General features: G+C 38.5%; 1 protein-coding gene across 2 annotated transcripts; it reads left to right on the forward strand.

The window, feature by feature from the left end:
• The first annotated feature begins 460 nt into the window (after positions 1-460).
• On the forward strand, positions 461-13224 carry ecm1b (extracellular matrix protein 1b). Of its 2 annotated transcripts, none has more exons than XM_053630222.1 (12): positions 461-625; positions 5415-5453; positions 5883-5942; positions 6249-6505; positions 7255-7475; positions 8881-8972; positions 9230-9495; positions 10948-11162; positions 11394-11658; positions 11844-12058; positions 12237-12324; positions 12515-13224. In XM_053630222.1, exons 1-12 carry the CDS (start codon positions 565-567, stop codon positions 12689-12691), a joined length of 1956 nt encoding a protein of 651 aa, XP_053486197.1. In that variant the 5' UTR covers positions 461-564; the 3' UTR covers positions 12692-13224. The 2 variants fall into 2 exon arrangements, with proteins under 2 accessions (XP_053486197.1, XP_053486199.1); XM_053630224.1 differs by having other exon boundaries at positions 462-625; positions 8881-8963.
• Positions 13225-13711: the final 487 nt, after the last annotated feature.

A 13711-nucleotide genomic window follows, 5' to 3' on the forward strand; every position in this document is an offset into this window, starting at 1 on the left:
CCCGGGTGTTTACTTTTTAATCCGGATTTCATTCCGGCCTTAGTAGGAATACAGCAGCAGCTTCTGTTATTACTGCCGTCTGAAGTGAAATGAGCAAAAATGATATTTGCTTGAACTTCCGATGAAGGACAAAATCATTTTTGTTTGCTTAAAAATGATGTCAGAAGTTTGTTAAACACATACAACACTTTCAGGATTACACAGCTGACCTCACACTGAAACTGGCTCTAGACGCATACGGTTACGGTATCTGGGGGGGGGGGGGGGGGGTTGATGTTGTTAATTAACAGGAATTCAGTGTTCATTAATTATAATACTAATACTGTAATAAACACTAATCCAAACGAAGGGTGCTAAAGCAGCTGTAGATCTTTTAGTTTATACCTCAGTGTTCTCCACTCCTGTGTGACTCATGCTCAAAACTCCAGCCTTCCCTTCCCTCAGGAAAAAAGCAAAACACACACGCACGCGCGCACACACACGGGTCGACGGGTCGGAATTTAAGGACAGCTGAACTGACGGCGAGTTCATCAGGACTGCGACACAGAAGTGTGTCCATCAACCATGGAGTCTCTGAGAGGATATCTGCTCATGCTAACACTGCTAGCGGTGAAGGCATATGAAGGTATGTGCCAGTGTTTATATAAGTTCTGTTGACGCAGAATAGTTTTAATGCTGCGCTGGTGAGAGAATATCCGAAATCTCAACAACATCTAAACTCATAGCCCGTCAGTTGTGCTCTGCGCATTTCAGTGTGTGTCAATGTGAGTTGGCTGTTTGCTTTAAATCCGCTTTGCTGTAGTGAAAAATGTCAAAGACAAACAAAAACTTCCAGCTGGACGCAATGAACACAGGAGGCGTTAATCTAATAGCGTGAGAATAAATTCAGTCCTGTGTATGGGAAAACTCAGGGGCGGGGTTAGACCCTTTTTAGGGGGCTTCAGCCCTCCTGTCTGTCATCTCAGCCCCCCTAAAACTACCTACTATCAACCCCCCCCCCCCCCCCCCCCCCCCCAAAAAAAATAATAATAAATTATTAAATCCGCGATGAACAGGCCCTCGCACCCGGGTGCAGGTTGGGGCAGATCTGTCAGGGGAACGCCTTTCCTTCTTTAAAAAACGTTTTAGCACTTCTATGTGTTTAGGAGTGTAAAACATGTCATTTATTGTTGCCAGCAGGTGGCACTGTGGCTATAACTGATTATTGAAATGTAGATGTCTTCAGGTCAGGATTTGTATCAAAAGTGAAGTTTGGAGCAGACTGGATGTTTGAGTTATAAGTTATAACATCTTCCTTTTTCATGGTGAAACATCGAAATTTGTGAGACCGCCACACCCACGTCGTGCAGCCAAAACTCAAGTGTTGCAGTTTAGCATAGTCCAGGACTTTTTGATGAGACTGACTTAATATGATGCCAATCTGATTAAATCTCTAGGAGGAGTTTGTTAAAGTATGAGGCCTGGAAATGGCAAAATCTCAAAAAAGCTGACTTCCTGTTGAGTTTAGGGCATGGGTTCAAGAGACTTTTTTGTACGTATTGGCAGATTACACATATTTACCGAATTTCATGCATGTAGGTGAAACGTAGCTCGAGGCACACATGGTTGAAATTTTGTAGGTGGTGCTATCAAGCCATTTTTAGATGACTGTCATCATAAATGACCCATTTCTTGAATACAAAGTCTATAGTTTTTGCCTTTAGATAGCTAACATTAATCCTCGCTAGTGAAAAATAATAATGATGTGATGGCTAACAATTTTATGATGTCGTTTACATTTGTGACATTGTGAAATTTGGCAGTGGCATTCACTTTTCCTGAGTTTAACCTACACAAATAACATTTCAGTCTGTAGCCCAGTGTGCAGTCTCTCTCTCTCTCTCTCTCTCTCTCTCTCTCTCTCTCTCTATCTCACATCACTCACTCAGTAAAAAGCTACAACATTCAAAGACATGCTTGCCTTTTTTTTTTTTTTATAGATGGATATACCATGGTTTTTTTTTGTTGTTTTTTTTGTTTTTTTTAAATATATATAAAGTACAGGGAGTGCAATGGTGGAGAGACTGAAGGAGTCCCAGGTTGATGTTAATTTGCAGGTTGTTAGCTTTTGATTTACAAAGAGGCACTAATTAGGCAATTATCTCTTGCTTAACATCCTCACTGAGGGCTAAGCCCCTCTAAGGATGAAATCCTAGAACCGCCCCTGGATTAACTCAACACTTCAACACTGTACTGATTCTTTCACAACTGTATGGGTTAATTCAAGTAAGTATACTGGGTGTACTGTAAATATCACACTGTAAGATTTAAGGTTGTGAAGCTTGCAGGGCTGTTTCTCCAATGCCCCCTCCCACAAGAAAGAGAGTGGGTGCTGCTCCATACTCAAATTGATGCTTCCCCATTTCCTCACTCCTCTGTCTTCCAGCCCGTCATCTGGAAATCGATCGAAGTCAGCCATCTTGAAGGACATATCAATTCTATTGGTGCATCCCAAATCGCACACTTGTGTACTAATTCTATGTCATTTTGTAGTATAAATAGTATGATTAGTGTGTTCACACTGAAAAAACAAAGTGCACTTTAAGCTCCTGGATGATGCACTCATTCAACCAAAAAAACGAAGTGTGGCATGATGGCCACTTCATGCAGTCAACAATCACAGCTTTCCCTACATAGCGGATGAGGAGGGGATATATCAGGCTCAGATGCTGAACGAAAAAAAAAAAGTTTACATTGCCAGCAGCCCTAGCCACAACCACAACTTACGATGTTGATTTTAAATTGTGCAAGCAAAATTTACCTGCTTAGACCTTAGACGATTACTCCTCCGTCTAACTGTGACTGTGGTCTTGTTGGGCATAAAAAGAAACTATAACATGAACAATAAAATGTACCAATTAATTTTTATGTCTGGTTATTTTGCTAATGCTAGCGCCATCGCATTACGTGCGTTTGACATAATTTGCTTTCGACTGGGGAAACTGCATATACTTCCGGTTAGTACAATATTGAAAGTGTGACATTTGAGACAATAGTACCCTTCTAAAATTGATACACTAGACAGCAGAGTGTCTAGTGCATAGTATAAGTATATAGTGTATTGTGTAGGTGCGAGGATACACGGATGTATCCTATGCGGAAGTGTTTCTTGTCGAAAAACCTGACGCATGTATAAATTCCCCTCCTCTTTTACATCAGCCACAATCTCAAACAAAAAATATGCTTACAGCCAGTATTGTAATTAATTGAGCCTCACATGTTTTGATATGCAAAGCTGCACAAAAAATGTGATAAATTATGTATTGTTCATTAATTCATTGTTTAATAACCCAGACATTTCACATACTCTCAGTGCATTTAGCTTTATTAAGAATGTTGTTATTAACCATACTCTAACAATATAATGGCAGATCCCTGAAGCGCAGTGAGGCCATCCAGCTGAGCACAGTAATCATTAACTGATGTCACTTTGAAGTGACGCTTGAGAGAGCGAGGATATTGCTTCGATTCCTCTCTCCTCTCATCTTGTCCTTGCATCCTTCCCTCACATCCTGTGGAGATAAGACGCAAGCAAAGGAAGCGAGGAACCCATACAATGATGGATTAGTTATGCCTCTCTCTGGCTAGCGACACCAAATTAGCTTAGTCTCGTTTATTTTTTGTTAAATTGGTCTGGTAGTCAGACAAACATTGACAACACCTGAGGCAAGTTTTATGATAAGTCCAACGTTTTGCCTGATCATGTCCTATATTGACAGCTAAGTTTAGGCTGGAGAGCTGGAGAACTGACCATTATTTTTCTCATGTTTTACTACCTGTACCATTTGAGGTGGGAATTATGGTTTATCAGTCACTTTGAGTAGTTAGTCATTTTCAACTCTCATTCATGAACTTGCCAATGTATTATGGATTTTGAGCATTTTCCATCATGTAGGCCTAGTAATAATGGTGGTGGTAGTGAGTAGCTGGATTATTAATGTTCAGATTATATGGTAAATCAAATCCACATTTTTTTTAAAGCAATTAGCCATCACATGCGAGGAAAAAAATGCATGGAATGGACATTTTTAAACATCTTTTGATAGAGAAGAATCTGGGCTCAGCCCCGGATGATTAACAGTCCAGCTAACGCCCCCCCCCCCCTTTTTTTTTTTTTTTACTATTATTATTAATTATTTAGTTTTATTTTCAATCTTTAATCAGGTAACGCTTTACAGTTGCAAAAATGGCCAGAAATGGCCCTGGAAGCTGGCTTAACACAGTTTGTTCAACTCTCCAAGAGTTCATCCACTGCAGTGTCGGATGCACTGGAAACATTGTAATACTTGTTTACAAGCAATATAAGCACATGCAGGTTTGCAGAACGTTACTTTGGAGCTGCAGTAAGAAAACAGCACTTTCTTTCTGACTGGCCTATTCCTCTGAAACATAGTCTTGATGCGGCCTGTTACTGCCGAACGCATGTTTTGTCATAACACATTCTTTTTCCAGACTGTTTTACAGTCCAAAGGCAAGCTCCTTTTAACCCGTTTAATTGAATGATTATTTAATGGCTAACTACAGCTAAATGTAGCAATTAATAACTGCATTTTACTCTACACATATACACACTATGGCCAAAAGTATGTGGAAACTTGACCATTACATTACTTGGCTGTCATGCATGTTTGTTGAGCATCCCATTCCAAAACTTTGGCATTAATATGGAGTTGGTCCATGTTTTGCTGCTATATCTCAGTGGTTAAGATGTTGGATTTCTGGGCGGAAGGTCATGAGTTCAAATCCCAGTACTGCCGATCTGCCTCTGCTGGGCCCTTGAGCAAGGCCCTTAACCCTCAGCTGCTCAGTTGTATAAATGAGATGAATGTAAGTCTCTCTGGATAAGGGCATCTGCCAAATGCCGTAAATGTAGAATTTATAGCATGTCTGTGGGAATTTGTGCCTGTTGAGCCACAAGAGCATTAGTGAGGTCAGGCACTGATGTCAGGCAAGAAGGCTCGGTGTGCAGTCGGTGTTCCACTTCACCCCAAAGGTGTTCAGTTGGGTTGAGGTTAGGGCTATGGAACAGGTTTGAGGCCCCGAAGGGAAATCATATTGCTACAGCATACAAAGACATTCTAGACAATTCTGTGCTGTCAACTTTGTGGCAACCACATATGGTTGTGAGGGTCAGGTGTCCACGTACTTTTGTCCATATAGTGTAGCACATTTTTTTTTTTACCCAAGTTTTGAATCTGACAGATTTGCCTTGTTGAAAGTTCTGTTTATGATAAACCCATCATAGATTCTATTTCTGTTCTAATGATGATAATCAGTGACTAAACTGGACTACTGCGAAAGAAAATCTCTGTATGTCTTGTGTGTTCAGCATATTCTCTTTTTCTTTTTTTTTTTTTGTCTGTTTGTTTTTTCAGGTCCTGAAATGGCTGTTCAAAGGGAAATTTTGCCCATTGGTAAGGCTAGACAAAATCTGATGTTAATTTAGGGCAGGGTGATATGATGATTGCAGAATATTAACTGCATATTAACTCAGTATATTAACTTTTCTGAGTATTATCTATGATTATAAAAATCTCACTTCTTTTTAGTTTTGCTAATATGGCTTCACTGTATTGATGACACTTCATCAAAGCAAAATAGTTATTGTGGATACTTACTCTGGATAGTGAAAATGTCTTCAAATATTGCAGAATGACATTTTGCTGTATCTACCACCCTTATGTTATCTAGTAATTTGACTATTCATTAATTCGTTGGAGTTACAGTTGGGTTAATTAACTGACAGTTTATACAGTCAGACAAATATTTTAGCACATGTGAAAACCTTCTGCTGAAGTGGTTTTAATGTGTCTGTCATGAGAGAATGTATTGTTTAACTGCAGAACTATTGGACATGCTGAAACAGGGATCACTGGCTTCTCACCCTATTGTGCGACAGCAAGGTGGGTTACTGGTGTGTGATTAAAGCATGCAAGCACTTTAAGGGGAAGAGAACCATTGTCATGGCATCTCAAACTTTGTGTGTGTATTTTTGCCATGCTTGCTTACTGCAAAGTTCATCCCCTTTCTGTGTTTATCCCCCATCATCTCTACCTTTTCATCCCATGATATACATCATGTAGAGTTATTTAACACTACATGAAACAAATGTTTTTTCTAACAGTTGTTTTTGTTTTTAATTATGAAAAGACGATTTCTACCATCTGAAAATGTCTCCTCTTCTCTGTTTTTGTGTCCATGTCACTCAGGTCCTCGTATAAAGCCCTACTCCATGGATCCATCCATTCCTTTCCCTCTTGCATGTCCAACCATGGACAACATCCTTGCAATCTGTCAATATAGTAATCTTCGCCCTCGGTATACTAAAGACATGCTACCAAAAAGTGGCTTTGATCACCTGCGCCGTCAGGCCAGAGCGGTCAATCAGTTGGAGTCCTGGTTCACTCTGTGTTGCAGTAATGGCACTCAAGATGAAGAATTGACTCTGTGCTGTGCAAAGCAGGCGGTGAGAATACAAGCTGACTGCTTGCACATTATCCCTTACAATTCAGTGTTCAATAGTTTCCCATTTAGTCAGCCCATGTGCACAGGGTGTGACTGAGTTAGACCTCAAATGAGTAATCAAGACTGCTTGATGCACTGACTTTCCACTTTGAGGCCCTGATTTACTAAATGTCTGTGTATGAAAAAACATGTGCACACAAATGCCCACAAAACCACGTGCAAGCCGATTTACTAACAGGGCCTATGGAGCAGGAGTTGCGAACCTTTTTTTTTTTTTTTTTTTTTTTCTCACCAAAGTGCCATTTTTAAAAAAAAATTTTTTACATTTTTTTTTCCTTTTTTGTTAATACATTTTTTTTCAAAAAAATCACGAGTGGGGTATTATTGATGTATTTCATATTGTAGTATAAAACGTGAACATATCTTGAGGTTGTGTTAAACATAGACCTTATATCGGGCATTGAAACAAAAACCCATTTAAAAAAAAAAACAAAAAAAAAACATTGATTTGAGTATGATGGATGTCGAGTGCACAGAAAAATTAAGTCAAGGCCACAAGAACATGTGTGCATTTGAGCCAATCAAACACAAACCCTAACATTCATCATGTAATTCTGTTTATTACGTTGCTTTCGCACATAGACAGACAAAACAGTGGACATCCTTCAACTGTTGCCTCCTATGCTTATCTTCTTCCTTTTCTCTGATTTCATATAGAGTCTAGTATTCCAACTAGTTTTTGTTTTGCAGTGGAAGAAGTCGCTCTCTACCTTCTGTGAAGAGGAATTCCAGATTAAGACTAGTCACTATCACTGCTGTAAAAGGCACGGGCCGGAAATATGGGACTGCTTTGAGGAGGAAGCTCCAGACCTGTTATACCAGACCAAAATAGCTGGCCATGAGGTGGCAACCACGCTTTCCTCCACAATCCAAGGTTTTGACTTTAACCCCAGTAACTGCCAGAAAACAAGGTATATTTCACTGATTCATACATGGTGTTCTCTTAAAAGTTAGGTTGGGTTAAAACTTGGGTTCCTACAGGGCAACCAAGTACTTGACCATAAATCATTGTGGTTTTAATGTACAAAACTGCAAGAAAGCAGGAAATTTCATGAATTTTTTTTGTTGTTGTTGTTGAAGCAAACTAATTCTAAGATAGGATATAACTTTGTGGATTTGGCATGAAATGTTATTGCAATGTTAATGTTAACTTGCTTAAAACTAATTTTCTCTTTCACCCACCTCAACGAAGCATGCATGCTGAGAAAGTCAAGTGTGATGTACTGTATGGTGCATTATTAGCAACATGTACTGTACTACTGTGATACAGCCACATCCATGGACATGGGTGCTTAGAAGGAATCTCCAGTTGGCCAGGGAGCACTTTTGAATACCTAGAACACCTAGTACACGGGCCTTGCATGCCCTTAAGTGTAAACTGTTTAGAGAGTAATACATTTGTCTGGTTCCTAGGATTTAAGGCTTTCTCCAGGGACACATACCCTAAAGTGTATATGCCAACTATCTCAGCCCACAACAGCACCAAGGATCACACCTCTCTAGGGTACCTTACATGTATTCGTGCAATAAACAGTGCCAGGCTATGTGTTTGTACAGCGAGAGATGTGTAGAGTTTGAAAATGTGATCTTGGTAGTGAATAGTAATAGTAATGTTAGCAATTATTGTTAAAAAACAAACTGTGATTTAGGTTAAGCAAATCATCTAAAAGGTATTCAAGGCTATGCACTAAACAGTATGGCAAAATAGTAACACCACCTTTGGAAAACTGACATACTGTTTACTACTGTAGTACACAAGTACTGCACTGTAAAATAAAAGTTCACCTGCTGCCTTAAAAACATGAGTAAACTCAACTTGACGATAACCTTTTGTTTCAATTCAAAGTTACGTTTTACACGTCGACAATGGATTGCTTTAAGTTTCATTTTTTAAAGGAGTTCAATATCCAAAACCTGTCATGGCAATTGGCATTACAGAGAAGAAATAAGTTCACATGACTTACTGAGGATACAGTGATGTACTGCCGTTATTGTTGTCCTTTCATCGTTACATAAGTGTGCTGGAATATTTTGTAGCCCCAGTGGTAAAACAAGAGACAAGAAGTACTAAACTCAAGATCTTCAAACAGAGATCAGTGATGTTTTGACACTAACACTGTCCAGAAGAATCTAACAGGCTTCCTGTGTTCAATCAGGATGAAGGAATTTGGATTGTAATTTTTGTTTACTTCTGTGAATTTGAATCCAGCATCTTCCTCAAAATGACTGATGCCCGTTCAACGGCCTGTACAACCTTGGTGTTATTTTCAAAAAAACACCAGATGTATTTGCTCACATGATGGTTGTCTCTATCAGTGTTTCAGAGATCGCTCCCAGACTAGAGATGGTGCCTGAACCCCCACCTCATGGAGGGATGGAGCAGAGATTGGTGATCCCAGGTGGGATAGGTGGGCTATGGGTGGGGGATAATGTTCATGATTAGGGAAAAGGAACTGTTCTTGTTGTAGTAGCAACATTGAAACCTATGCCTTTTTTCAGTCATGTACAAGGATTTTTACACTTCCTTTTTGTTTAACCCGCTTTTCGGCACCCATATAAGTCAGTAAAAAATGGGCAGGTCTCTTTCATTTTTTTCCTCTGCCATCACTGTGGATTTTGTTCATTCGTCTGTAATTTATCTCTCCGTTTGATCCATTGTGTCTAGGTTTCCCACATCATGTGTCCAGTCCTCGCTCTAGGAGGCCATCCATTCTTTTCCCCCTTGCCCGTCCAAACGCCACCAATATCTTTGCCATCTGTCAATATAGTAACCAGCGCCCCCGGCATCCTAAGGAGACGCTACCTAGAAGTGGCTCTGGCTACCTGCATCGTCAAGCCAATGCTGTCAATCAGCTGGAGTCTTGGTACACTGTGTGCTGTGCTAATGGCACCCAAGATTATGATCTGACTCTGTGCTGTGCACAGCAGGCGGTGAGAACACCTTTTGTGCATTTTAAAAAATCTGTCATTCCAAAAAACCACAAATGTTATGCAGCAGGTTTAAATGAAACTGACATACTACATGTATAAACTGCACAGCAGCTTGTTCATGGCCTGGACAGTTTCCCATGAGATTTTATAGTATCAATTTTGATGTACATTCGCTGTTCTTTTTGGTGTTAATAGTGTAGGTGATATTGCATAAATATCGTGATGGATAGGAGAGACCTCGGCTTCCACATGAGATGATACAATTTGGATTCATAAACTAATAATTCGATATTTAGCAATACCACTGAATCTGCTAAAATACAATATGATGTTATTTAATAGCCTCTGATCGATATATGTCCAGTTTTGTTCATAATCTGGGGTAGGCCTACCATGAATTACAGGGGAAATCACTTTGCTAGCCTATTAAATTATTTACACATCAGTTTAAAAATATCTTTTAAAAATTTACACACCAGTTGTTTGTCCTGTTTTGATATTAATAGATTTATAACAGATTAGAATCTATAATAATCGATCTATGATTTTTGCACATATTCATGTCAGTTGTTGATTCCAAATTGTCAGCTCATTACACCCCTAATAAATATATCAAATGACATTGCAGCGATATACAATATGAATCACAATATTTATGTTTTTGCTCACAGTGTGCTTGAAGGACAGTAGTGACAGATGTTTTAAAAAAAAAAACTTGTAGAGATGATCATATTTGCTGATAACTGGTATTTAATACTTACTGGGATGTAAGGATGTAGCAGTGTGTACAGAAATAGATTTATAGGATCCAATTTTCTGCTGTGGATTTATAAAAGTATGGATGGCACCCCCAAGATACTCTAACTAAATAATCTTAATATTAATATTGCGATAATGTCTGACATTTATCATATTACTGTCATACCATCAATTTAAATCGATGTTCTTAATTGTTGCATGAAACAACTGAAATAAAAATGAAGAATAACTATTTAAAAAAAAAAAAAAAAAAAAAAAAAAAATCATTATCAGCCTAACTCCAAACTTAAACTTACTGATGACATTTAAATAAATGTCTGTCTTGAAACAGTGCTGTATGACTGGTTTAAACATGTTTGGGGTACATGGGATGCTGCATTAAGGACCATGTAGTGTAAAATCCTCTGTTTTTGTTTCTGGTTTTGCTGAGACACTTAAAAAGACAAAACAGCAGGCAGCCTTGAATGTTAGCAGTTGCACACATCCCATCTGTGGATGTGTGTGTGTGTGTGTGTGTGTGTGTGTGTGTGTGTGTGTGTGTGTGTGTGTGTTTTTTATATATATATATATATATATATATATATATATATATTATAATATTTTTTACCCTGTCCTTTGATTCTTTCATTGCTTCCTGTGTTGATCTGCCTCCTTTTCTCTGATTTCACACAGTCTAGTGTTGTTGTTTTGCAGTGGGAGAAGTCGCTCTCTGCTTTCTGTGAAATGGAATTCCGCGTTAAAACCACACACTATCACTGCTGTAGAGAGAGAGGGCTGGCAAGATTGGACTGCTTTGAGGAGCATGCTCCAGATAAGTCATACCAGCCCTCTGGCCATGAGGTGCTGACCATGCTCCCAGTCATAATCCAGGGGTTTGACTTTGACCCCAATAGCTGCCAGAAAACAAGGTATATTTCACAGGTGCATACCAAAAGGTACAACTAACTCCCCAAACATGAACAAGTGTCCTCTAAATGTGAGAATCAAGAATGCAAGGGGAAAAATGTTAAATACATTATGTATTTTTGTGTGTGTGTAATATAAAAAAAAAAAAACTTGTATATAAATCTCCCCAACCCCCCCAACATTGGTAAGATGAAATGGTGTGATGTATTTACTTGCATATCTCCCTATGACAGCATATCAGGAGTCGTTTACAGATCTTTGACAGAGAGGACGATTAAAACGGAACACATCAGCTTTCCCCCTGGTCGCCCGAATTCTTCTAACATTGAACCAATTTGTGCTTGGCACATGTATCGGCCACGCTACCTCACCAACTGTTTGCCTCGTACAGGATTTGACTGGCTTGCCCATCAGGTAAAGGCCATCAATGGCCTAGAAAAAAGCTTTCGTCAATGCTGTAAGAAGAACAAAGATGTACACACCTGTGCTGAGGGAAAGGCATGTATTTTTATACTTGGATGTTTACAGGGTGATTCATATGAAAACTGTCTAAACAGATACATTAATATATTAGCACTTATACAATTATTGCATGAGAGGAGGTATGAGTCTTCTGAGTAAATTACCTGAATATGCCCAGGTTCAAATAATATTCAGTACCTGTTTTTCTCTGCATGCCTCAGTGGAAGAAGATGGTGGATGAGTTTTGTAAGGATGAGAGGAAGCTCCAAGTGAACCAGTTTGAATGCTGTAAAAAGCAGAGAGGAGAAGAGCAATATACCTGTTTTAGTACTGCTGCCCCAAATCCAGACTACATGATCAGGCAGATGCAGGTTCCTGTAGAAGAGGGTCCCCATCTTGACATGTTTTGTAATGTGTACACAGCTCTTAAGAAAATGTAAGATGTCTTGTTTCATCATGGTCTCTTTCTTTAACAATTATTATAGATTTGTTTTATGGTATAATAGGAATAGTGTCTTGTGACTGTTTATGTAAGTTGAAAAATGTACTTATGTAAAGGGGGGAAAAAAGCTAAATGTATTGAATCTTAAAATCTGCATCTGCCATTCCTCCAGGAAACATTTGCCTTTCAATGTTGATGAAATGGCTGAAAAGTGCTGCATCCTAGATGCAAAAGAGGGTGTTAAATGTTTACAGATACAGGTGTGTAAGCAGGTTTCTGTCTGATTTTAAACTTTGTTCCTTCATTTATGACTGTGTTGAATTGAATTCGAAGCATTGGTTAATTTGGTAGCATCTGATTTGTGCACATAGTTTTTCCTTGAGTATCAGCTCTAATCATTCAAGGTCCGTGCCGCCACTCATTGACCTTTTTATTGCCATATTGTTTCAGCTGAAGAACCTTTCGGATGATGCATGCAAAGCAGATGACCCATCATTAGCACAGGTAAAGCCCAAGTGTTGTAAGAAGACTGCTGTGGTCCGCTCCAAATGCCTCACCAAGCTGCTCTTGAACAACATCGCTAAAGCAAAAAGAGCTGGAAAGAAGATATGCCCAATCTATTCATAAAAGCCTGTTTGTTGATTCATTAATTCAATGATTTGCCAATGCTCTTGGTATGAATTAAATGTATGTTTTTGTTTTTTGTAATTAACCTTTTGAAATGTGCAACACTTTTTTATTATTATTATTATTTTTTAAATATGCATCAATACCATTAAATTACTTTAAGATATCTAGCAATAATATGTTCATTCTTCACCTACAAATGAATCATTTTATCCTTGTACATCAGGATGAATCATCCTTTACTTTAACTATTCACAGAACATAAATTACAGAAACAAATTAAATAAAATATTTCTTTACATAACTTTTTAAAATGTTTTTCTTCAAGAGGATTGTTAAACATTGCACTTTCTCATACACATTAATGTATAGTAACCATATAATTTGAGTCATAATGCAACACAGTGTAGGCTTCGAAATGTTTTTAACTAATTAAAGCTGCACAGGATAAAGGTTCATGATGTGCTAAAATGTAGTCCAGATTTCTCGTAGCTGAATTACAGCAAGGAGAAATAAATCTTCTGACACTTTCATTATATTTAATGTACTTCCTGTGCATCTATCCATTTCAAATTTGCACACAGTGTCTCAGGCCTATTCTGTTGACCAAACCCAAGGTGATACTATCTTCTTTGCTATTTTCATACTGTCAATTTAAAAAGGCTTGACTTGAGAAAGTATGTAGTCAGTCTGGTTTTTGCTGGTAGTCAGTATTAACACACATGTTTGTCTGCTTATAATAAATGATTCACAGTCCAATTAACACACTGTACATATGGTCCATCCTGGGCAAACAAAAGCACAGCTATGGAATCTGGGCAGGGAGAGTTCTTTTCATATAAAAGCATTTCTTAATTCAATAACCCAAACAAATGTAACAAAACAATGCAGCAGTCTTCTTTATTCGTGGCATATGTGACCAAACCGGTTTCTCTGATTTCTATCTAGATGTCACTACAGGATTCCTTGTGGGTTTCATTGAGCTTTAAAGCTACAGTCAGGAGTTTCAGAACAGATGGC

Source organism: Ictalurus furcatus, chromosome 1 (assembly GCF_023375685.1).
Source record: "Ictalurus furcatus strain D&B chromosome 1, Billie_1.0, whole genome shotgun sequence".
In the NCBI taxonomy this organism is placed as follows: domain Eukaryota; kingdom Metazoa; phylum Chordata; class Actinopteri; order Siluriformes; family Ictaluridae; genus Ictalurus; species Ictalurus furcatus.